Here is a 25392-nt window from a genome sequence, read left to right on the forward strand (position 1 = left end):
GAGATGCAAGGGTCATCACAGAGGAATTGATAGAAACTGGGACAAAATTGAACGACTGAAAGAAAGAGCGAGCGAGCTTGAGACTGAAATTGCTGCATTGTTCATCAATGCGTTAGCTCATAGCGTGTCAACTCATCCTCCATCTTTTCAATCTGCATAGTTATTAGAGGCTTTTATTAATTTGAAATGCCAAAGTGAGGAATAAAGCATTACTGAAATGTCACCCTTTCACTGAGCATGATAAAATCACACCAGCCACTTTTGGAAATGCACATTCTTCCCTGCTATACTTCCATCCCTACCTCTCTCACTTCCTCTCTCTCTGCAGCACAGTCTCTTTCACTCTTTCTCTGAGATCGATATGGCCTGACAACATGATGACTGGGCTTCCTAAGGGGAGGTGGGTCGCAACAGTTGCCTGTCATCTCGCCACTATTTCTCTCTTTCATGTGTTGCTCCTTTGACTCGGTGCATGATTTCTTTCAAAAAGAAAAAAGAAAATACTGCCTCTTTAAAGTTTGACCTTTTCAAATTTTATTTTTATTTAGACTTGTGTGGGATTTTAGAGGTAACACAATGTTGATGCGATGAACATATTAATAGCTTAAAGGAGTAGGGGGGGGAATAGTCGATGTTGTTTGTGCTCTTCGTGTGGAGTTGGACTTGGTTTGTGTTTTGCCCACTGAATGGAGGAGGAAACAGTTAGTCCAGCCATGTCCAATAAACCCCCACTAACATCTCTAAAGCTCATAAATTAATACATTGTTTTCTTGTTTTGGTTAAAGCCGTAGGTTGACTTAGTTCTTCTTCTGATATCGTACCATTCAAATATTTGGTAGAGCCAGAAAGTAATTGGCTTGGCCAAGCAAAATGGAAACGGGGCAAAAACCTTACCTGGCTCTGATGACGGGTTGAAAAAAAAAATCTACTACTAAAATACTTGACTCTCCCTAAAATCACAGATTGTCATTTTTACTTGTATTTGTTCCCACAAGAGTTACAAACAAGATAAATTGTATAAATTTGACCAAAGACCAACAGATTTTGGTCAGACAATTTTATTGATGAAATATTGGCCTATCATGGATATATGGGTGTTGCTGTATAAGTTGGTCAATATTCACCTATATAAAAACTCCTTTATGATAAACTGTAAAATATCTAGCCTCCTTTATATCTCTTTGTCTCGCATGTCAGAAGTATTTGTTAAGGGATTGAGGGATCATCTGCAACTGCCCCAAACATTGGTAAAGTTCAGGCTCTAAATTAAAAAGCTTTGGAGGGTTTCATAGGCAGAATGTTTTAACTTCAGACGGAGGTTAGCAAGTTGTTTCCTTCCAATTTAAATTCTTAGCTAAACAATTCAAACTCAGAACTGAGATTGATTATTATTCCGATTGTCGGAATAGTTTGTACGATTGGTTCCATGAAAAGGTAAAGATAATTTTGAAAATAAAAAAAATTAAGAATAATTTTCAAAATAAAACTACCCATTTTAAAGTGGCGTTTTTTTGTAACCAGTCGAAGGCAAACTTGCGCAATAATCGGGCTGTTTAATTAGCATATTGATGTACCACACCTGTCAGGTGGACAGATTTTCTTAGCAAAGGTGAAGTGCTCACGAACAAGGATTTAAAAAAATTTGGGAACAAAATTTGTGAGAAATAAAACTTTTTTTTTTTTTTTTTTGCATTAACAAAGTCTTAGATCTTTTACTCATGAAAAATGGGAGAAAAAAACAAAAGAGTTCTGTTTATATTTTTGTTGTATTTATAAATAATGTTTGTTTTTTTCACTGGACAGATATACACATTTTAGGTAGTTGTAGTGATTCTTATTAAACTTTATTCAAGAGAAACTACAGGTTTATTTTAACCAACAATATTCTTATTGTGGCTGCCAAGCAGCATTCAGGAAGAGATTATCTGGAGAGGTTTCGTGTTAGGTGAATGTGGCTTTTTAAAATAGCTGCAGGTGTAATGCAGCTACTGTATATGCCGATTAACAGAGACTTTGAGGTTGAAGCTTTTCAAAGCGTTCCTCTCCCATGAGAGCACTGCTTGATTGCTTGACACTCTTCAGTCTGGACGAAATTATAGACGGTGTCTTTAGGGAGGTGAAGTCCTTCACACACACATGCGCTTCCATTCCGAGAGGAAAAAACAAAACCTTTGGCAGATGGGTGATCCAAGTTGAGTTTTTTGGACACCAACAGAGAGCCAAAGAGAGCCCGCCAACTTGCTTTTGAGTAATTCAATTGCTGTATCTTTTACAAGAATCCCATTCAGCTTGTCAAGAAGAAAATGATGTTGAATGGGGATAAAAGCACTGAAGGCTGTGAGAGTGAAAATAACTAAATTTAATGGTTAAGGAATTGCTTCTATTTTTAAAATTACAGTGTGCAATATTCAGGTACCCTCTTATTTCTTTATTGAAAAGGTAGCGGAGCTGAGATGGATGCGGCAAACCAACAATAACAGGAAGCTCTGAGGCAGGATTCTATGAAGGTATTTTTGTGTCTTTATTATGCAAGCTAAAAAAAAATAAAAAAAATTTGGAAGCAAAATTCTCGCACTGCAATTAAAAATCAAGTTTGTAAGTAAAAATATATAAACTGCCGATTACATTATTTTAGTTGCAAACAAATTTGCTCTTCCAGTTTTGGTCACAGAATTAAGAATTTTGCTCATGAAAGTAGACTTTTTGGCTGCAAATTGAAAACCTTTGGTCACAAGTCAAAAACTTTTGCTCTCAAGTCAGAAACTTTTGCTTTCTACAAGTTGAGTTGGATGTAGTGGGCGGGGCATACGCTGGAGACAGGAGTTTTTATTGGTGGATTGACTCAGGCCCACACATTATAACTGTTTTTTTTTTTTGTTTTTTTTGCTTGCATAATAAAAGCACAAAAATACCATCATAGATTGAAACTACAATTAGCGGCGATCACTCGGTCGCCACAACAACATCATCTCTGGGAAAGCACTTCATTAAGAGCTCTGAATTACAGATGCTTTCTAAGAACAACTGTGTTGTTGATAGTGCTCGGCACTCCATACTGAAATATTGTTTCCTGACTACTGACTCACCATTGAAACATTCATACTGCAGCAAATTAATTAAACGTGAATGAACTATGGGCAGAAAAGAACTGAGTCATTTCATGAGCGAAGAGGATTTCCTTTGAATCATTCCAAAATACCATCTTATCTCTTACAATTTAGGTCCTCAGGCATAGCCTCTTAAATGCTAACGAGATTCATCTGTGTCATCCTGCTTTAAAATTCAAACCTAAAGGGAACAATAAATTGTAATATGTAAATATATGTGTTAAATCTTTAGACATTGAGTTTGAAAAGATCAGAAAGATGAGCTAAGAAGTTGGAATGCAGTCAATTCACTTTTAATTTCCTTATTTAAAATGGTGCAAGGGAGCTCTTTTTTTATTCGAAGATTTAAATGTTAATTACAAAATGTGTCAACTTAAAATGATCTACTACCCAAATTAGAAATACTCGAATAACAAGGACTCACAAATACAATTATTTTACCTCACCAAAAGTAATTACAGACTATTACAGAATGAGAGCACACAGTGTTCGTACCTGAGAACTGACAAAGAATTGTTGAGATCTTGTAGTTTAGACCAAAGTGGTGGACTGATCTAGCATGTCTAAAAACACAATATGACATTTTCATAAACCTTTGCAGTACAATTTTTCTTATCCTGACATACTTAGTAAGAATGGAAGCTTTAGGATTTTCACAACACTTGGAATAAGAGTCTTCGAAATTGTTTGACTGTATAATAATGATAAAATATGTTTGTGTATTTCTTCTGAATCTACTCCCTGCATTGCTTGAAATACGTGTGCACTGACCCCGACTGTGTGAAGTGGAAACGTATGTCACATTTTCACTTTCGTTTCAAACACAGTGGATAAACATGATATCAAGAAACATCAACATGACAGTCTTCCACGCCAAGCAGCTTGGTTCCATCACGTCAGTGAAAGTAGCCGAGTGTGAAATGCAATAAAAGAACTGAACAATATGTTTCGCAGACTGAGAATTGTTTCTAAAGCTATCAATTTTCAATATAGATAACCTAGATAAATGGACAGTGTATGTGGATAGCAAACAGTCGGAATTTGAGCTCGGAGGAAACGGAAGGAAACCTGCAATGATTATCATTTGTGCTGATGAAGCAATACAGCAAGGTAAAAATATCCAAAACTGTCTTTTGTCGAATGAAATTGAATGTAATTATATATGCTCCACTTCAGACAGAAAACATGCATTCAAATGTTAAGCTGTTCAGAAAGATTCTCTATTGGGACCACAAAGCCCATGACTTTCTTTTATATCTCCATGCATAATTCATCTGTCTTCGTATTTACAACCATCTAAGAATTAACCTGTCACAGATCCCGGGGAATAATGCCGTCATATCTCGATCTGTCAAGTGCTCACCTCATATGGAGCATCCAACCTCAACATGTTCAAACAAGACGTGGATATTATGCATCATCAGCCGACAGAAAACAAGGGACAGGGAAATTAAAAAAACAGGAGACAAAAGAGGTGGCAGGCGAGCGAAAGAATAAATGATGACTCTCCCCCTCTCCTGGAGTCAGGGGACATGTTGCATGTCATCTCGGTGTCTTGGTACGCAGTGGTGCGGTGATGATGTGCTGGGCAGGGCCAGTTCAGAACAGAGTCAAGGGCACCGGGGTGACGGCAAGTTAAACGCTCCAACTGTTCCCTGTCTCCAAACAAATATATGGATGAGTGAATTTCCCACTGAGAGGGAGGGGTGCAGAGATCAAAGAGGGACAATGACAGTTTCAAGTTTGACCTCTGAACTGCTTGGTTATTTCAGCAACAAGAGAGGAACACACAGTTCATGATATCGATGCTCAAACTGGGTTGCCGCACACACATTTGCCATTGGCAGTTTTACCATTAGTTTATTTAAGAAAACAACAGCGGTAAGGAAATCCAGCTCATCAGTAGTGATGCGAAATAATGAAATGAATAAGAAACCTCAATTTGCTACGGAGTAAACTAATGTCTTTACTTAAGGGACTATCGAATGTGTGAACAAAGGACGGATTTCAGTTAGCCAGTTAATTGATTATCACTTTTAACACTCAACCCTGTCTAAGCAAAACTATGTTTTTATGCTACAAGTTTGCAATTGTGATGTTATTGTAATTTGGGCTACCCAGTGTAAAGTCCTTTACACGTTGATTTATAAACGACAAAGATCTATTCACAGAGTATTTTGCATCAGATTTTTCATACTGGATTGATGTGAATTTTGCAATGGTTGCAACACTCATTTTAAAAAAAAAAAAAAAAAAAAAAAAGGTTAAAATAGATTCACAATAGCTTATTTTTCAGAAAAAAAATAAACTATTCAGTGTCATCCAGTGATAATGATCTTATCATGGTTGAATAATGAAAATTCAATTCTGACTTGGCACACAAATTATAAAGCTTTTTATTTTTAGTGTTTTGCCCAAGCCACAACCTTTCCCCAACCTCTGCCAAGTATTTTCAAACCTAGGAACACGCAAAACTGTCGCAGTTTACCCTCCTAGAACTTTACTGCATTGGGGGAAAAAAAAAATCCTTCCAGTGAGCTTCATTTAGTTGGTAATTAATTTTCCTCGAACATTGTGACTGGCAAAGCAAGTGAGCCATATAAAAACTGATTTGAGATGGGGTCATCTACAGATTCATTATTTCTGTCAATGATGTCGTAGCACACGTATGTAGCAAAGGTTGCCTCCCTTTGTCTCGTCTGTAATCCATGACTCTTTCCAAAGTCTGTTACGTCAGTTTTTGTGGGCATGTAAGACCGATTGAAAGTTCACAATGACTCCCGTCATTGCCAGCAAAGATAAGTCTGCTGCATTGACTGTCAATAATGTGGCAGTCTCAGAGCAGCTTAGTGGGAGCTCTCGACTTGTCTTTCCTTCCTAAGCCTCAGAGAGGACCGTGTGGCGAACTGGCAGCCGCTACTCCTTTCATCCATTTTGAGTGAACTGAATAAAGTTCAGGGGAATTACAACAATCTACCCAGTTAGACCCGGAGTAGCTGGCATAAGTATGGTTACTGAATCAGTCTCAGAAATGTTTACACAATTGCCAACGTGATGTGGTTGAATCAGCAGGACTGGGGATAGTGCGGCACATGTGGGCAGATGACACCTCATTCAAAGCTCACACTCGTTGATTTAGATCAAGTGCCATATCCCTAGATGTTGTGGGAGGACAGAGTGCTCTATTCTTTTTCCTCGAAGATCTTCCCTGCCATGTTTCAAATCACCAAACCACTGGGTTCTCTAAACAGTAGGGTTTAATCCTAAAACTGCTCCGCCATGGCAGTTGCAGTGAGAAATGCTCAACAGGGTGGTCTGTTTAACAAAACAGAATGTATTTATTCAGCATGTCCAGATTGAGAAGATTTTGTGGCAGCCATCTGCCCAATGCTTGTTTATGTTTTGTGGAATAAACATGTCCATGCTTATTACTTAGCAACTACAATTAATTTAGTTAAACTCTGAAATGCATGAAAATGAAACCTCTTCTTCTTGGTGAAGTTGATGTAATGGTCTGCCACTTTAGTGGATTGCTATTAAATCCACCTAAAGCCTACCTGATTTGGACATAAGAGACTGAGAGAAGTGCTGTAATTAAAAACACTCTCTGTGTCTGTTCACCATATCAAAAACGATTAAGAGAAGTTTTAGATGCAGACAGCTTTCAGCAGGCGTTCTGCTGCATTTAACAGCTATTCTTCTTTAGAGCCTGTGTGGTGCAAGAGTGCAATAATTGTCCTGCCCTCTACCATTCAAAGGGTCTAATTGGATAACTTATATTAATACGGAATCTTAAAAAAAAAAAAAAAAAAAAAAAAAAAAATTCCTTTCATTACATCAGGAAGCAAGTCTAAGAAAGGTTATATAAATTCCAGAAAAGTAATAACAAGACACAATGTATCAATGTATACTTAATCTAACCATGTTACTGCCTTCTGATTGTGCAGTTTTACAGAATAAAAGTAGTTTTAGTTGGCACACTTCCTGTTCTAGAGTAAAAAAGGACCTTAAAGTGATGTTGAGTGATACTGAGTGACAGTGCCACAGTGCACCGCAGGAGAACAGGCTTAATACCAACACATTTTGAAGAACCCCTGAAGGTCTGCAGCTAAAAATAAAAACAAGGCTAGCTCCTTGACGCAGAACACCTGTCCTAGACGCTGTCCATTCTGGACTCTCTACGTTGCTTATCCTAAACATTCAAGAAAAAGCTGGCCGGAAATTGAAAGAGGGTTTTCTTCAGTCATTTAAGTTGTAAAAGAAAACCATTCTCTCATGATGAATGCCCTTTTCTTGCGCACAAACAGTCCTAACTTTGTTTTACAGAGGTTAATTTGGACAAAAGGGAATCATAAGCACGGGGCGAATGGGAGGGAGGCGGAGGGGGACGACGAGCCACCCAGGATTCTTCGACCATCCGCTATGAGGCAAACCAACTCCTGGGGAAACTGATTAGACCGGGGCTCACAACCGCAGGCAACTTAGTGATTCGCTGAAAGAGCTCATTTGCATGCTCCTCTTATCGCCAACAAACTCTCAGGAAGCACCGGTGGATAAGGTCACTGGTGTCAGACTGCCTGTGTGCCAGCTGAGAATGTAAACAGATCAAACACACAGCAACCAGCTAAGCGAGTCCAGGAGGAGGCTGTGTTCTTGATGATCGGGAAAATGATGACCTCAAATTCATGTCGGATGACAGAACATCCTGGCAGTCAAATCCAGAGACATCTCAAAAATCACACGACGGCCTTTTTAGCCAATTCACTGTACAGCTTGAATGTATTCAGAAACAGAAAAACATCATTAATCCTTGAAGGAAAATTGATTCATATCAGTTGCTCAAGACTGTGGAAGTTGGAAAATTATGCTGCTTCAGGGGAAAGAATTTGAATTGTATACTTAGAAGGCCTCAGTAAGGAACGACCTCCTGTGATGGTCAGTAGAGCATGTAATCATTCTGTGTCTCTGGCTGAACATGCTCCTCTGACTAACCAAAGCACTAGAGGGTGGAAGACATTGTCCATGATGGAGAGAGGTTTTGACACCATCCTCCTCTTAGCAGCTGCATGCAGATTGTCCTGTTGCACCCCAGGACTTAGCCGGCCTTTTGAATAAGCAGGTTGAGTCTTTTGGTGTCGGCCACCTTTAGGCTTTTGCCCTAAGCAGACCACAGCATAGGAAATGCCACTGGCCACCCTTCATAAAACATATGCACCATGGTGCCATATACATCAAAGGGACAGAGTCTCCAAAGGAAAAAGGGCTGTGTATGGCCCGTCTTGTAGAGAGCTGCAGAATTTCTGGTCTGGTCTAGTTAGCTTTTCAAGTCAACTCCCAACCTCCACCATCTCTGCTGTAATATGTAATAAAGAGGAGTGAAAGGTATTCTCGATGTCCTGAAGTTCCCCATCAGCTCTTTTTATTTTGCGGACGATGCATACATTTGGAGGCACTGCGGGATCGTAAACGCTATATTCTATCGATGAGGTAGACGGGTCTCACAACCAAGTGACAACCCACCGTCACGTCACCAACCCATTTTGTGAAGTGCCGTTTTAAAGCTTCGGGTCTGGCATAGTGAGGAGTGGATCTGACTGACAGCTCTAAGACACTATGCCGGTCTGGAAACGTGACTGCACCCCAGACTTGTCATTCAAACAAGGCACACCCCTAAACAAACCTCTGTGATTTGCTATCCCTAGAAACAAAGAAAAAAGGAAATCATTACGATAAATAACGTACAAAATTGTGACAAGGCATCTTTAACTCTGAGCAATTACTGGTGAAATGAAAGGAGGGAAAAAAAACCAAATCTATCCAACCGGTTTGTCTCTATTTTGCTCTTTATGCCCCGTGTGTTATGTTAATGTTTCACATTCAGGATAATCTACTGGGCCGATAAAGGTTTCATAGCTTGTTTTGATATAAAGCTTCATAGAGCTTCACACACGGCTGGAGACGAGGTCCTTTTTCATCCTACAGTGGCATTAAATGTCTCGACGCCATCTGGAGTTGCGAGAATAAAAACTTGCCTTTTTAAAGACGCCCATTTTAATTGGTAAATATTTACTTGCAGGAGCTCTCAGCGGGCACGCACACGACTTCTAATGAAGCACTTTAAAGCCTGTGGGCTCTTGCTGCTTGCTTTGAGCGTGATCCTAAACAAACGCAACCTGGGGTTGAACTCCTGATAATGGTTGATAAAGGACAATGGAACACAACACTGAACAGTGCAGTGAGCATGCAGTGCTCGTACAATCACCCTATCACTGTGTGTGTGTGTGTGTGTGTGTGTGTGTGTGTGTGTGTGTGTCTACAGTCATCAGACTGATATTGAATGACTCCCAATGAGCCCTGAAAGAGACATAAAGCAAATGTTCTTGAGATGGCAGAAAAGCAGGATCAAAAACCCTTTTGCAAGAATACAAAATCTTTGGTGAGTGAGCATGATAAAATGCAAAAAGTGGGTCTTTTTTTTCCTCCATTAAAAAAATGGTGTTCTTTATGTCCTTTTTGAGGCTCTGCAGCTTTTCATGCACGAGGACAACTATCAGTATTGTGAAGTTCACAATTTTCATTTCAAGTAGAACAGCCGTATATTGTGTCATTTATAGTTCAACTTCTAGCACCTGTTATGTGCGTGTACCGTATACGTGCATCTTCGTGTATGTTTGTGCTTGAGTATTTATACAAGTGTGTACTTACACGTGATTGTTTGTCTACGTGATTGTTTATGCATGTAGATGAATGAGTCCATATGTGTGCATTAAAGTGCATCTGTATGTCTTGACATCTGCTGGTGCCGGCCTGTCCAAATTCATCTCCAAGATTTGCATATGCTGATGTGTGTGTGTGTGTGTGTGTGTGTGTGTGTGTGTGTGTGTGTGTGTGTGTGTGTGTGTGTGTGTGTGTGTGTGTGTGTGTGTGTGTGTGTGTGTTGCCACTGCAGTTACAACTTGTATCCTAATGCACACTGGGTGTATCTGTACATTAATCTCTGCTGCAGCGGCAGCACATTGCCTTGTATGCTCTGCTCTCTATCCCTGACCCAGTACGCTGTGTGATCCTTCCTACAGCCTCGTTTGTCTCCATCAGGGGACAGGCGAGGCTACGACTCACCAAAGCGCAGTACGTTTCTGGTGGATCTCCGCACGTGATATTTGGGGGGTCGAGGGCCACTCGCAGGTACTTTGTCATGTCGGTGGCTTCCGGCTGACAGGCCATGTAGTCCCACGCCAGGCCCTCCTCTGTATAGATTTGGGACTTGCACACGTCATAGTGTCCCCAGGCCGCCGGGTAATGTTGCATAGCATGTGCCACACTGGTGCACACGGCCTCCAAAGTGAGCAATACTGGCCAAAGCATCGCTGATCTTGTTCGTTACGGTTTCTGTGGAATTCCGCTTTTTTCTTTTTCTTTTTTTGTCTTTGCCGCTGCCGCTGCTGCTGCTGCCGCTGCTGCTTCGTCACAGAAATGACAGTATCACTGAGAATGTTCTAAATTATTTGCAGCTTTGAAGCATTGGAGCATTTGGGAATTGTGGCCACATTTTGCTACTTTTGTGTGAGCAGCTTCAGGCAACGATTAGCCCCCATTCAGTTCTTTTGTCCGTGATTGCCACCACTTCTGTCCGGCTGATGAGGTGTGTCAACAAGTGAGCTTCTTCACTAGTGTTGATGGTGGATGAAGGGGTCAACAAACGGTCAGATGTGATGTGTAAGAGGAGTGACACTCCTCATAAGTCAGAAGCTCGATGTTCTGTCGGTTGTGTTCTTTGCTCCTGGTAGCATCCTAAAAGACAGAACATAGAGACAGTTTGATGAATTAAATGAATCCCAAAAACATTTTAGAATAATAACAGGCTTTAACATAGCTTGAAGGCACATGTGAATAAGTGTTGCATCTCAATACCTACTTCCACACACACACACACACACACACATGCACAGACACATTCTATTATAAGTACACAAACACAAAACAGGCTCCCACTGTTTTTATGTATCCCTCAATAATAACTTTGCCAAAATCACTGGATACAATTCAAATTGTGCTTTCTCTGCAAAACCTAATCTCAATTGGATTTTCATACAAAAAGGCTCATTTCCATGTGTCAAGTCACTGCATTTACGTTATTGCTTTTTTTTTTTTTTTTTGATTCGTGCTACTTTACAGCGGAATTTGGAGTACCGTTTGTCTGAACGCATTTATTTTGGGAAATATTAAACTAAAGTTGGGAGACAAAAAAAGGTCTGTTTGAGGGAAAGTACGTTTCTCATAGGCCATCTGACTGATGGCTTGTGATGGCTAAGTTATCACCTAATGGTACCTGGCAGCAGTCAGTGGAGACCTACACGGTCTCAGTGTCTGGGGTAGAAAGTGTGTGCAGTACTGAGGGGAAAAATAGAGCAGGTAAATACATCTGCCTCCAACAGAGTAGCACTTTAAACAGGAGTTAAGTTACTGTTGACTGTGCTCAGATGGCCGGAGGTACAGGAAAATACATTTTAATCAAACCCTTTCCTATATAGGGCGGAATTAGACCAAACATGCAGTCAGCATCAGTTAAAGCGCCTTACAAGTTTCCATGTTGTGCCACATCAAATTGATTTTGACACTGATTCAGAAAGGGGAAAAAAATAAACGAAATTAAAGGATAAACCATCGTAGTCACAGAATATATCCACTCAAGCAGCTGAGGGTTAAATTCCTCACGCGAGGGCAATTTAGCGTTACTTGTTGAGGTAAAAATGTTACTCATTGAATTTCTCTGCCCAGATTCCCCCAGCTGATACATGAAGTTGAACCAGTAACTTTACGGTCAGCTGCTTCACTCTCTACCCTTCAGGCTACAGCTGACCCCCCCCACCCTTGTGACAGACAGTCATGGCTGAAATAAAAAGATGTTTAGGGAACCAGGGCTTTAAAGAATGTGGAAAGTTTTTCATGTTAAAATGGGGTAAGATACTGAAGGTTTTTTTTGGTCCAAAAATTAACTTTTACCAAAAGGTTATCAATTCAAATGAATAAATTCAGTAATTTAATAATAATAACTTTTAGATTTGGTAAAGAGAAACTCATCCTAATAAGAAATGTCTCTGTACAATGCCTGTGTGTTTGAACTCGTGCGCCAACGTATGGAGGCATAACCGTTTAATATTTTCATTTTGTCTTGCACTGAAAGTCACATCAATTTTAATGGGTTTTGACCACATTTAAGGCAATTATGGCGTTCCTCCTCCCAACCTAATGCCCCCTTTTACAAAAAGTGACTACAGGCTTGAATACATTCCAGCAGTAATGAAAGATGTTCGCCCGAGCCAGAGAAATTATCTGCGGTGCTATTGAGACTCGGCAGACCTTTTAAAGTGAGCCATATCGGGAGGTGTGGATGGCAGGCTTCATTTGGCAGACCTCTGGTGGGAGAAAGGAAGAAACTAGTAGAAATAAAGGCGAGGAGGCATCATTTTGGCTCTTTAAATGTGCTCATGTCAATCAGCGAGACTCCTAAGACGAGGCCAATTTCAAATTTCATAACGTGGCTGGAGCTCTGAGTGATGAATAACCCATTCCTTTCACGGGGAAGCGTGTATCAAATTTTATAAATATGTGTCAGTCCCTGATCAGAGATGCGTCATGGGATGCACCGCTCTCATTTCGAATGCTCACACACACACACACACACACACACACACACACACACACACACACACACACACACACACACACCTTAATACCCCATCACACTCCCTCACCCCCTTTCATAATGCTGAGGTTGACTTTCATAATATGGAGAGTCAAATTAGGTACCAGCGGCAGGGTGGTGGAGGTCACTTATCTTATTTTTATTTAATAGGGTACATTCAAAGCTAATAAGAGACAGCAAATGGAGCTAACCATGGGAATATTGGATTTAATTCATAGACACCTGGTGTAATGAAATCTATATAGATGAAAGGAAGGTATCAGGATGCTCAATGAACCTCCGCAGACAGATATCATTCAACATCAGGGGGCTACTGAGGTGTCGGTAAAGGCAAAAAAGGCTTCAAACACGAAGCGTTTCAAATCCTTGTCATGCTAAAGATAATTTTTCTGCACACAATACGTGTCCTCGCACCATTTAAAAAGCCAATTTCATCTGCTTGTATTTTTGAACATTGCTGAAAGAGGTAGCTTTAGTGTGTGAATCACTGCGATTCGTAACATTTCTCTGTGCTCTCCTGGTTCTCGGTTCTCGGCGGGCTTATGTCCCTCATAACATCAAAATCAGCACACAGGAAAGACAAAAGACACGGAAAACCTAAAAATGCAATATACAACCAAAATGTAAATCTTTTGCTCTTGTCTCCCCCGTCCTCACGTCTCTACCTCATACTCAGTGGTACTAAAAATGCAAAGAGAAACTTGGGAATATCATAATTTTACTCCGAAAAATATGAGGTCAGATTCTATATTAAAAGTCATCAATATTTGAGCAGCTCTCCGTATGCAGGGAGAGAGAGTGCTTAAAGCCTAGGGTGACCACCTCACCCCTCTCTCTCTATGCCCCCCCCACCCCCCCCCACACTTCCTTCCTCTCCCTCCATCTCTTTTCCTTCACTTGTTTTTGAAGCCTCTGAAACACCCCCTTGTGTCCGCTTGCATTCCATCCCCTGGGCAGCTCAAGCATAGCTGAGTGTTTTAAAAGTCAGCAGGCAGTCTTGCCCCGTGGCTTATATTGGTTACAAACTCCCAGCCAGACTCTTAAAAAAACCATGGCGGATGTATTCCATTCATTTTCTAGTAATCCCACTTAAGTGTGGCTTTGGTCTGTGTCTCCAAGTGTGGCTTTCTGAATCGCCTCTTGGCTCCCATGATGGGGTTAGCGTGATAGAGAGCTGTCCGTGGTGCTGAACATCACAGCTGCTCGTGTGCTCCACACGGATTGTATGGACTGACACCACTGATTGAAAGATAACTCTTTTATTGATTGTTAAAAGAAAAACAAAAGAAAAAGACACTGACAGGGCCGGCTGATGCTCGCTCTGTGGTTTATCTCGCAACAATTGCCTATTTTTCTTTTCTGTACTAGATGCGTACACGTACAATACCTACTCCTTGTGTTTATTGATTTTTGTTGACTTCCAACCAATAACTTCTGATCTGTCGCCAGTTTGGGCAGACTGATGCTTTGTTTCTGGCTGACGAGCACAACAATAAATGGGTTAATGCTTCCAACGTTCTCCCAGCCAAGAACCAACCCCTGAATATGAGTCACAGTGGGATCGACTGGCAAACAGAAGCATGTCTGTACTGGAACACATTTCTCTTCTGATTGTCACTCCTCTCTATCTGGATCCCTCATTCAGTCTCTCTCTTTCCTTTTTTAGACCTTCTCCATGTCTTTGTGTCTCTCTATCGCTGTGTCTCTCAATCGCAGCCTTGTTGATCCATATGCACATACAACATAAAATGACTGGCCCCAAAGCCGCACCTTTAACCTCTGCAACTGGAGCCACATTAGCGAACTTGTTATTTACAGGAAGGACTCTCAGGGGTTTTCTGCAAAGGATGTGGTTTACAGTGTGCTGGTCCCAGCCACAGCCAGCCAGGCAGGCAGGCAGCCTGCACCACTGTCACACATGAAATCTGCTGCCATCCATTATTCAAAGTTCTCCTCCTGAACGGCTAACACGTAAAAATGCACTGCATGTTTCAAACATTTATAAAAAAAAAATGCAGGACGTGTACGATTCATGCCATCAGAAACATAGGGCAGAGAACGAAGCAAAAGTCTGGACGAAAAAAAAAATAACATATTTAAAATGCAAAAAGAAAACGTTTGACAGAACTTGTGGAAATCTTGACATTTAATAGAAGCAGTGTTAATTATGTTCTTGGTCAGATTTTGCGCAGAGGCGAGGCACACCTAGATTTGACTTTCCTGACCTGCTGCGCAACAGGTTGGAGTGACATTATTCCGTAAATTGAAGGAATGAGGATGGTTGAGGTTCTTGTAAATTAACAACAGCTTCAGATAAAGGGCAGATTATGCAAATCTAGATTTACAAGATCGTAAATCTCGCAAAATAAAGAAAGCCTTCTCAACACAGTAAAACTCTTTGAAGAGGAGAGACCATAAAACGCAGGACACAAACGGCGATTTTTTTTTTTTTTTAATTTTTTTTAATTTTTTTTTCTCGTGATTCATAAAGCGCTCATTCCCTAATTATTTACCCACTTCTAACGTGATTACTGTTTACTTTCCGCTCAATCAGACAGCCCAAATATTATTGCCTGGTTTGTAGCGATTATCTTCATTATGCAAGCGACAGCGTGCAAAAGGGAAAATGCACCATCTGACTGCTCAAAGCACAATACTCACATTTAAATGCGCTCCTGGGACAAGCTGCTCATTCAACAAGTTATTTACCGCCACGAGTACTTGCAGAAAGACTCATACGCCTTTGACTCGTTCTTCTGTTTCTTATTTCTTCTGATTTCGCACCAGATGGATCAATAAAAGTGATGTGGGCGCAGAAAGCGCGCATTCACACGGAGAACACTACGTTTTTTTTTTTCTTAGTCCCAACTTTCTGTAAACTTTTGCGTCTCACTAAAGCAGCTTTTCCTTCCGAATACCGTTCCGGGATGCGATGTCCAGATGTTGTTGTTTTTTTTGGTTTTTTTTCCCGCTCTTACAAACGCCGAGTATCGACCGGTGTCCACACAGGCTGCTTGACTTTACGCAGCGCTGCTTGGCGCAGCGTTCATCGGAATGGCGCACGACAAATACTTCAAGTAGCCGTTAAAAGGAGAATTCACAGTGGTTCCAAATTCATTTAAAGTCCATCAACGCGTGTTAAAACATATCCCGATGAGGAGCAACTCTTGGGGGTCGTTTCTGTAGGTTATATTAATGTCTCAGCCCAGTCGAGTTGTGGACGGAGCAGGAGAGAGAGACAGAGAGAGAGAGAGAGAGAGATAAGCAATCTTCCTGAAATGGAGTCACTATGTCCAGTTACATATGAGCGCTCCGCCGGGTCCTAAAGATAATACTGACTGGCTGGTATACCCCAACTTCAACCGTTGTTTTACGCAGCTGGTTCTGATAATTAATGTTTCTGCGCAAAATACATGCAACTCGTTCCATGAATGAAACGAAACAGGCGACTTTATTTTGCAGTCGTGTTTTTTGAAAAAAATCCTGAAATTCTATAAAACTGCATCAACATGAAAGGAAGAATTCTAAACTCTTAGCACGACACGACTTCATTCATTAAAGCAGAATCTGCATTGGCACTAAAGTGGAGTCATTTATTTCGAAGTTGATCAATAATAAGGTTATAAACAATTACAAAACCAAACAGCCGCATTCCCAAACGCATTAATGCCATTTGGAAAACATAACTGTCCAAAATGTTTGACTACAGCATACAGGAAAAGTGACGATATTTACGGTATCACTGTTTTAAATGTTACCTGCTATTATCGTGCTAATCTGACCAACAAGTAAACTCCCTGAGTTTTTATTGTCACCGTGGCCATACGCGGATCGGAATGCGTGCGGAATATATCAACCCACCAAAACTTAACAGACGCGAGACCTCGAGGCATAAATTCAAAGTAGAATACAACCAGAATGCAACGTAAATATCAAGAAATAGGATCGGAAAAGAAAGTGAAGAAGATCTATCTCTGAAAATACAGTATCATTTAATCGTTCGCCCTCGCGCTGATTATTACCTCTACAACACCGCCTCAGGACTCGATGCTGTCGGAAAACAACGAACAACAACAACAACAAAAAAAAGATCTTACCTCGCGTCTAAGAATGTGAGAGATTGGAACTGCGCCTCCAAAAAAGGACCGAAGCGGTGGTGGGGGAAAAAAAACAACAACAAAAAAAAAACAACTCTCCTGGCCGGAGTTCGTGGTGTAATTATTCGGTGAATGTTGTGCGGCAGAGCTGAAAGAATAACTACAGTTAGGTGCGTCAAGCAGGGCTCCCTTGGCGAGAAGTCACAGATGTCACCCTCTCCGCTACAGGGTGCCAAGCAGCACGGCAAACAAGCGCGGTGACAGGTCGCTTTGAATACGCATTTTAATTGTGGTGTAATGCCAACTGGTAAGAGATTGCACGATAAGCGCAACCGCGCCCAGTTGAAGGTCACCACAGTAATTGAGTAGTCCGTACCCCATGTCGGTGCAATAAAGCTCTCAAAATACTGAGTTGTAGAATCAGAAACTCTAGCCCTTTATTCTTCATTCATGTTTCTATGGGCGTGCAGAACGATTGTGTTCTTTCAAAGACGGAGGACCCCCCCCCCGTTGCTGTTGTTTGTACATCGTTAAATAAGTAGAGCAAAGGCGAAAGCTGTCCTGGGAAGTAATTTAATTTTCTCACATTTTAGAGTTTTTTTTTTTTTTTAATTTTATTTTTTATGTCGTGTGAAATCTGATAGCACGAGTTTTTAGCACCTTGGGCAGTTCTGCGCCCTGTAGGCAAATTCACCAGCTGTTTGGGTAGATTTTGAATGAAAGTAGAATATTATTCAATGAAATGGCGGTTTTAAAGCACATTGTAACAGTTGTTTGGTAAAATTGCTTGCAATTATTATATTTATGAAAGCACATGGTAATCAGTTTGCTCCAGTACTGGCGGTCTCCCTTCCTCTCATCCTTCTATCCATCCATCCAGTTGTCCTTCCTTCATCCCTGACATTAATCATCCATTCATCCGTCTAATTTCAAAATTTCAGAGTAACCGCATTTGTATGAGCCATCTTATTTTCAAGGGATCTACTTGACCTTCATTCCTTCTTTGTTCCAGTCATTCCACCTCTTTTTCCACAAATCAGAGTACAAAAAGTCTAATTCCCACCATTCTTTTCCCTGCTCTTCATTACTCCTTTTGTAAAATGTAAGCTAAGCAGTTAAGTGTTTAAAATGGTCCCAAATAGCACCACAGCCCGTATTGATTTCTTGCAAATTAATATGCAATGAGAGACCTGTAATCCCATTAAAAAAGTGACAATGCCATTTCTGTTCTGATAAAGGCAGATTTTGGTCGGGGCCGGCGCTGAATGACAACAAGTCTCTCATCGCCACTGAGCTAAGTGTCTCGCATTGCATCAGAAGGTTCAGCCTTTGCTTGGAGCTACTGCTGCACTTGACATTTCCATTAAATCATTCCTCCTGGAAATACTACTATACCACCTTGACAGTAACATGACTGTCTCTGGCTAGATGGCTAGATGGATAGATAGATGGATAGATAGATTGTGTTTGTAGTTAATTTAGCAGGTATTTGGTTTTAAACCAAAGCACTAGACGATGGTGCTACTGTGTTGTTTCCATTAATTCTCAAGTGTCTGGATAAAATTTCTTTCCTCTGGGCACCATAAATGTTTTATACACGTTCATGGCAATCAATTTATAAGTTGTTGAGTTACGTCAGTCTGGACTTAAATGTTGGACTGGCCAACCAACATTGCCATCATCCAACATGCCGCTGGGATGCTTCTTTGTCTGCGAAAAGTGACTTTATTGGTTTCCATCTTTGCTTTCTCATTTTTTTATTTGAACAATAACAGAGCCACAACTATTAGATGTAGTTCATTGAATATCAATGTTGGCAATATACAATATATCAGGTCGGTGAGAAAAAACAATGCAGTAACCCCCTCCTGGTCAAAGGCTGCAGGGTCAGCTCAGTGAATCCACAAAGCCTGCTTGAAATCACATCAGAGAGTCAGGGATTCCTCCATAGCTGCGCCACAGTTTTTTTTTTTTTTTTAGCCGAGTGCTCTGGTGTATGACGAGGATACAGGGAGTCTGCCCTCTCACCCTCCGCATGTCCTTTCCCTCGGTGCCACCGAGAGCCCCGGCTGACAGAGATGGAGGGTTTGCTGTTTGATTCAGCTCCCGGGGGTCTATTGGTAGTTTCAAAGTGGAGTCCACCTGCCACTGCTTTAATCATCCGTGACCCCAGCTGCATGTTGGAAGACCACAGAGGGGGGGAGGGGGGGGGGGGGGGGAATCAGCAGCCTCGTGCTTGTGTGTCTGTGGGTGTTTGTGTGTGAGCACTCAAGAGAAAGAGAAAAAGAAGGAAAGACAGACGTCAGGAAATGACAAAGAAGCATTAAGACCCGCAGAGATAATATGGGTAGAAATAATGAGTCGGTTGCGAGAAAATGTTGAAGTGGCTCAGAGTTACACTGTTTCCAGCTTTGGGTTTCTTTTCCTCATGAAGTGTTTATATCTGGTTTAGATGCATTATTAGTGTATTTAATCTGATTTTTCTCCAGAGGTGGAGCAAAGTGAATCAGCATGCAGGCACAACTTATGGCTGCCAAATTAATTCAATTTATTCCAAAGCCTTTCTTAAGGCCAAAGTTGTAATTATGGCATGCAATTAGAGGGGATATAAATATTAGATAACTTCCCCAAGTCCCTGTGAAAGTTAACCCAAAAGTTGTTTTTTTCAGGTATTGGTGATTTACATAAAGATCTCCGAGTGCTTCTGGCTACAATTAAAGTAAAATTCTCATACAGCTGACAAACATCACTCATCTATTGTAGAGTTCGAGTGAGAAAGTTGTTAAGACGGATTGCGTCAACAGAAGCCGGCTGATAATTTAAGTGAAGCTTCACCTTTTGAGGTGACGGGTTGAGCAACTGCGTGATGGCATGTGACACTGCAGCTTTTCGCCAAGTGTGGCGTAGTTGTGCATTTGAGTGGGTTGTTACCACACATGAAAATTTCTGTGTACAAGGAATATGTGACACTTTTCTGGAGAGTATGCCAAAGCCACTGCGGTGCAGCTTAGAACAGGAAGTGATCAGGGTAGGGAAGGAGATGGGAGTGTGTGTGTGTGTGTGTGTGTGTGTGTGTGTGTGTGTGTGTGTGTGTGTGTGTGTGTGTGTGTGTGTGCGTGTCTGGATGTGTGTATTGCGGAGAGAAATGCTCATTTGAGACACTTCAGTTTGTAAACATCCGTGTTTACTTATCTGGTGAAATGGAGTAGATAAAACTTTGTGGACTTTCGCGGCTATCCTGAAATTCTTATTAGTATCAGTGACCAGTGAACAAAGTTAACGGTGTCACCACAACAGAATTATCAAAACAAAATCCATATGTTCCTGTCTGGCAAAGTCTGCACTGCCTACACCTTTAATTTGTTCAGTGATTCAATTAGATCTGTTGTTGCACTCATTGGTCACAGTTTGTAGAAACCGTTCACCAATCACAGCAGAGCTTTATACACATCATTAAAAAAAATAGTTCCTACAATGCTGGCTGTCTAACTAGCTTCCATGAAATATACCAACACAAATGTGGCCGCAAAGTTGGCATCAAGTATGGATCAGATTGACACAAATGGTTGGAAATAACAACCTTAAAATGACGGCTCTTATTAAATGCTACTGCAGCATCTAATGTCAGTGCAAATGGATACTTTACTTGACGAAGGATTCCTGAGGACAAAATAAAGCAACAAGCCTTTCCTTAAACTTCTCTCTCTCCAGTAAAACCTTCGTCCTCATAACTTCCGTGTGACATCAGGGACAAAATCCCATTGTGGTAGTCAGTTTGTTTTCTGTGAAAATTCAGGTTTTTTTTTTGGAATTTGGCAGCAAACCTTGGTTGGAAATGTGAGCAGTTCGTGCCGGAGTGGTTCACGCAACTGGAAGTGCTGTCACATGTTGGTGCAATGTTGCTCCTGCGTTTTTGGTGTGAAAACAAAGAGTCCTGGAGGGCATTTTCAAACCTTGAAAGTCCGGACCAAGATCCAAACCGAGGCTAATGTTTTTGTATACATTGTAGTTTTAGTTTCATGCAGCAATTTTGTAGATGCACTGAGGAGCTTTGCAGGACGTACCTACGTGGGCTGTGTCTCCTCCAGTACTTCACACCAGTTTTAAATGGACAAATGAGCATTCTTGTTGCGCAGAAGTTACATTGTTGCTGACAGGTAGAGGTGGAGACTCAGCAATCCTGCGAGCCTTGGCAACTCTGCTGAGGTGTCCCGTTATACAAACTTAATAGACAAGGCTGAGGCAAAGAACTTAGTAATGCAAAGCGGACTGACTTTTGATTTTGTCTGGCTAAAGTGAAATACTTTTTCTTCTCACGTACTACCACGACTAATTTGTATTTATTTTCCTTGTTTAAACAAGTGACAATATCCGAACTCAACTTAGTTCAACAAGTTCAAAGCATCCAAAATTTTTATTCACACTGCAAATGAACCAAACCATGATTCAGCTGGATCTGGACCCAGACCACTTATTTTGGTTGGACCAAATTTTGGTCCAGGCTGTGGCCTCGGGCACTTTTCATACCTCCTCTTTGGTTCGGACCAAACTGCAAAGTCTGAGGGCTCGGATCAAACAAAAAAGGTGTGAAAGCACTCTAAGACGGTCTCGGGCTGAACAAAAAGAGTAAAAAGAAATAGAAAATCATTTTGATTGTCAGGCTACCACATCGTCAAAACACCTGGTAGTTTCCCGTGGCAAAGAGCATGTCTGCACTTCATGTTCCCCTGTCATTGCTGGTAGTTCTCTGGATCTTTTCATGGCCGGTTGATCCATAATGCACCACTTGACCCTTTGAAAACCTTGGAGTATCTCCTGTTGCACCAGTCATATTCCTCACTTCCTCACTTCCAACAAATCGTACCAACAGCACAGTGCTGTAACATGCAGTGCCAGAGAAGCTGCCAATATCAATAAATCTAACTTGGATTACATATCAGCCGAAGAACATTACACTATGTATTATTTATGTTTGAATAAGTTACTGATTTAAAAATGATTCATGCAACAGCTTTACCAAATGGGTCCATCTATACCGTGAACAAACAACCCAGTAGCGGGAAAAACACTCCAGTCTATATATATATATATCAATCCCCATTTGACTGCAACAGCGCATTGACGGAACCACAACCAATGTGAAACAGAGGGTACCCTTTCGGACGACTGAAAACATATAGGGGCGTCTTGATTTACGAGTGTACGCAATCATTATTTACTTTCTGAATATAGACCCAAGACACTCAAAGATCTTTACTGAGTGGGTGGCGAATCTGCATTCTTTGCCAGGTAAGATAAGATCTGCTCCAAAACCAGGGCATACATGCAGCTGGAAACCAGAACCTCTAGCCTTGGGAGCGGCGGGCAACATGCCAAACTCTCTGGGAGCTGTGCTACATTTCACAACATGATGGATGGCGCAAGTCATTTTTAACCGTAACAACAAATCAGTTCATCAACAGCCCTCCTTAATATCTGAAGAGGAGATAAAAGCTTTCTTTTAGGACCAAAGCTAAAATTTAAACTCTAATGAGGTGATAACTGTGAGCTATTCCCATCTGGACGATAGGCCAATTGACACATTCAGATTATTTCCTGCCCCTTCTTCTTCGGTAGACAGATGAGCTGATGCTACCGAGTGTTTGATTGTGGCTGCATGCACTGCGGATGGCTCATACTTGCCACAGGCTTATTCAAATTTTCATGAAAAGATAACCTTGAATAAAAAATTGCGTTCATATAGAACCAAAGTGCTTGAGGTGTCACAAAACAAGCCTGAAAGTAAGAAAATAAATAAATAAATAACGCAATCTTTGAGGTGAAAATAACATCCTACTATAGATTGAACAAGCTTTTGCATGGTTGTTCATTTTGCTCTTTTTTGAAGCAGTAAAGAATTAATTCCGTTAGCTTGAAGTTTTGATTCGCATGTCTACAACAACATAAGAGCGCCTTGACATTTATTCGGTATGGCATGCCAAAAAGTCCAGAATTCCCTGAGGTTCTTTTGTTGTGTCTTGACAAGGTTTTGGCTTTTTATGTGGTGCAGAGGGGAGCTGACATTTCCTTGCAAGATTCCTGGTGGATTGACATGCTGATGAAGCCGCCTGTATTCTACAGTACAGTACGGTCTATTTATATTTCATTTTACAAATGTGTAACTGCTGACCATAACATGGTGGCGCCGTGGCTCGATCTTTGCGAGGATGACATTTGGTGTGGTTAATGCCTGATTCCCGGGAAAGCGTCGGGCCAGTTGTGTAAAGTTTATTAAATCACAGCTTTGTCGGGGCGAAGATAGTGTTTCTTGGCTCGACATTCACGTCTAGGAGCTTTTTCAGTAGTCGTGTGACCACTTGCATGCTTCCCAGAAGGCGGATTTAGATGGAATATATCCCAGAATCAATTATCTATAGATTACAAAGAACGGTAGTGCTGAATATGTCTTGTGTAGGTTCTCGGGAGACAGTCAACAGAGTGTAACCAACCAGTGCTCGGCGCGTGTTAACACAGTCTAGGACAGATTAATGTTGCCGGGGTCATTAATTAAAATTCAGTGCAGTCATTCATTATTCTTTGTTCATGACTACATGCGTCTCTATTTTACAGGCAGTGCGGTGAGGGTGTTATCCTGCAAACACTATTAATTGATTGGAGTTTTCTTGCGTTCTGCCTTATTTATCACCCGCACTATCAATTAAGCCTCCACAGTCAGTTACTCTCATATATCATGCTATTTGTGTCTGTCATGTTCTGAGCGGTTCATTATTTCCAACATGGACCATTGGCAGCCAACAAGGTAGTCATTGACCTCTACCTAATCTGCTTTTGATTGAGGGTAACGTCATTTGATGTGGAGACTGCTTGCTAATATTTTAGGTGCACTTTGAGAATATTGATTCAGTAGGGTTGCGTACAATCTAAAATATAGTCCACTATCTTGATTTCTGCACGTAAATGCTTGACTAAACATTCGCTCGCCCATGTCTAATCTGTTTTTCAATGAGGTTAACGCGTTGGGATGTTAAAAACCACAGGGACTCATGCTGCTCGTGAACTGAACTCGGTTGCTTCAGCATCTATATTGTCAGGAGAGAAGAGATCACATCTTCAAAAACTCCAACCGGCTCGAGGAATAACACTGCTCCCACTAGCTCACCCAAACTGCACACAGTTCACTTTGAAATTAAAACAGCGGAGAAAATGGCTTACTGCTGTTTCAAAGATTATCCTGCTTGTCTCGAGCCACAATACAAGTCAAGATATTATTATGTCGAAATGAATGTGACCCAGGAAACATTACCTACTGCACATTATATAATAGTCACGAATTACCCAGCATGGCTCCCGTAGCTTCAGGGATTTGGATTCCAGACAACCTTAGTTGTCAAGTTGCTTCTCAGAATAAATCCAGTTGAGTTGGAGGTGACACCAGGTCCACTACAATTCAAATTATGTCAAGACACACGATGAATACTTTCTCCATACAGTAAAATCCCCACCTGCGGAGTATCTTTATCGTAAACATGGTTTGACGGTTCTTGTATTTTTCACCTAATTAGTGCGTGGGAACTGAATAATAAATCAAATAACTTTGGATGTCAAACACATCTAAATGTTTAAAGAGGAAAATGTTTGTATTTAAGAGAAAAAGGTAAAACAAACTGCAGTATTTATGTGTTGCAGTCAATGGCTGGAATATTATTGAAATATTTTTTGTCACAAATTTAAAAATGAATAGACAGCACCAGTTATCAGTTCAAAAGAAGCCAAGATATAAATAGATGTTGAATAACCTATATTGGGGTTGGGCAATGTGACAATTTAGTGTACTTTGAGATGATGGAAAAAGAGATTTTGCCATGTCTGTACGTGAATGAGTTTATTCATTCAGCAGGTCTGAATGAATGAGCAGATCTGTTTAAAAAAAAAAAAAAAAAAAAAAAAAAAATACTATTTAAAATTTAATTGTCATGTCATTTTGGCATCAGTATGAGGTAGAAGTAAAAACATCATACTCAATCATACAGGGGAAAAAAAGAGGGTAGAGCCAGAACGTCAGTTTTTGTCCCCTGCGCTGTAACGTCTATTGATTTTATATCTGAAAACTGTTTTTGTACTTTGCCAAAAATGGGGAGTAATATCTTTAATTTGTCAAGTAGTTGAAGGAGCAGTGCGTAGGATTTGCTGGCATGTAGTGAGGTTGCAGACTGCAACCAACTTAACGCCCCTCTCTTCACCTTCCCCTTTCAAGCACATAGGGAAATCTGTTTTTGGCTACAAAACTATTCAAAAAATATGAGAGACCCTCTCTAAAGCCACCGACGTTAATTTATCTTCAACTGCTTTTTAATTGATTTCACATAACATGTCCTAAATCAAAATAAATATCAACATACCAATATAAATTGCATACGTGACAAAAGATTTTGTTATGCCCAACTTCCACTATCTGCACGTGTTCATGTGCATGTATAGTTCA

General features: G+C 40.8%; 1 protein-coding gene across 3 annotated transcripts in view; it reads right to left on the reverse strand.

The window, feature by feature from the left end:
• LOC138203173 (netrin-G1-like) overlaps nt 1–17122 on the reverse strand; it is a 64338-nt gene extending 47216 nt beyond the window's left edge. Inside the window, exons 1-2 of one of the 3 annotated variants that reach the window (XM_069157872.1) lie at nt 16911–17122; nt 10227–10898 (exon numbers count right to left, since the gene is read on the reverse strand). In XM_069157872.1, coding sequence (XP_069013973.1) covers nt 10227–10472 — 246 coding nt within the window. In that variant the 5' untranslated portion in view covers nt 10473–10898; nt 16911–17122. Of the gene's footprint in view, nt 1–10226; nt 10899–15474; nt 16063–16910 lie in introns of those variants that run through there. The other 2 variants (XM_069157871.1, XM_069157873.1) reach the window with 2 other exon arrangements.
• Nucleotides 17123–25392: the final 8270 nt, after the last annotated feature.

This window comes from Embiotoca jacksoni, unplaced genomic scaffold (genome assembly GCF_022577435.1).
Source record: "Embiotoca jacksoni isolate LCO1_2020_lvr unplaced genomic scaffold, fEmbJac1.0.p SCAF_22, whole genome shotgun sequence".
Lineage (NCBI taxonomy): Eukaryota > Metazoa > Chordata > Actinopteri > Embiotocidae > Embiotoca > Embiotoca jacksoni.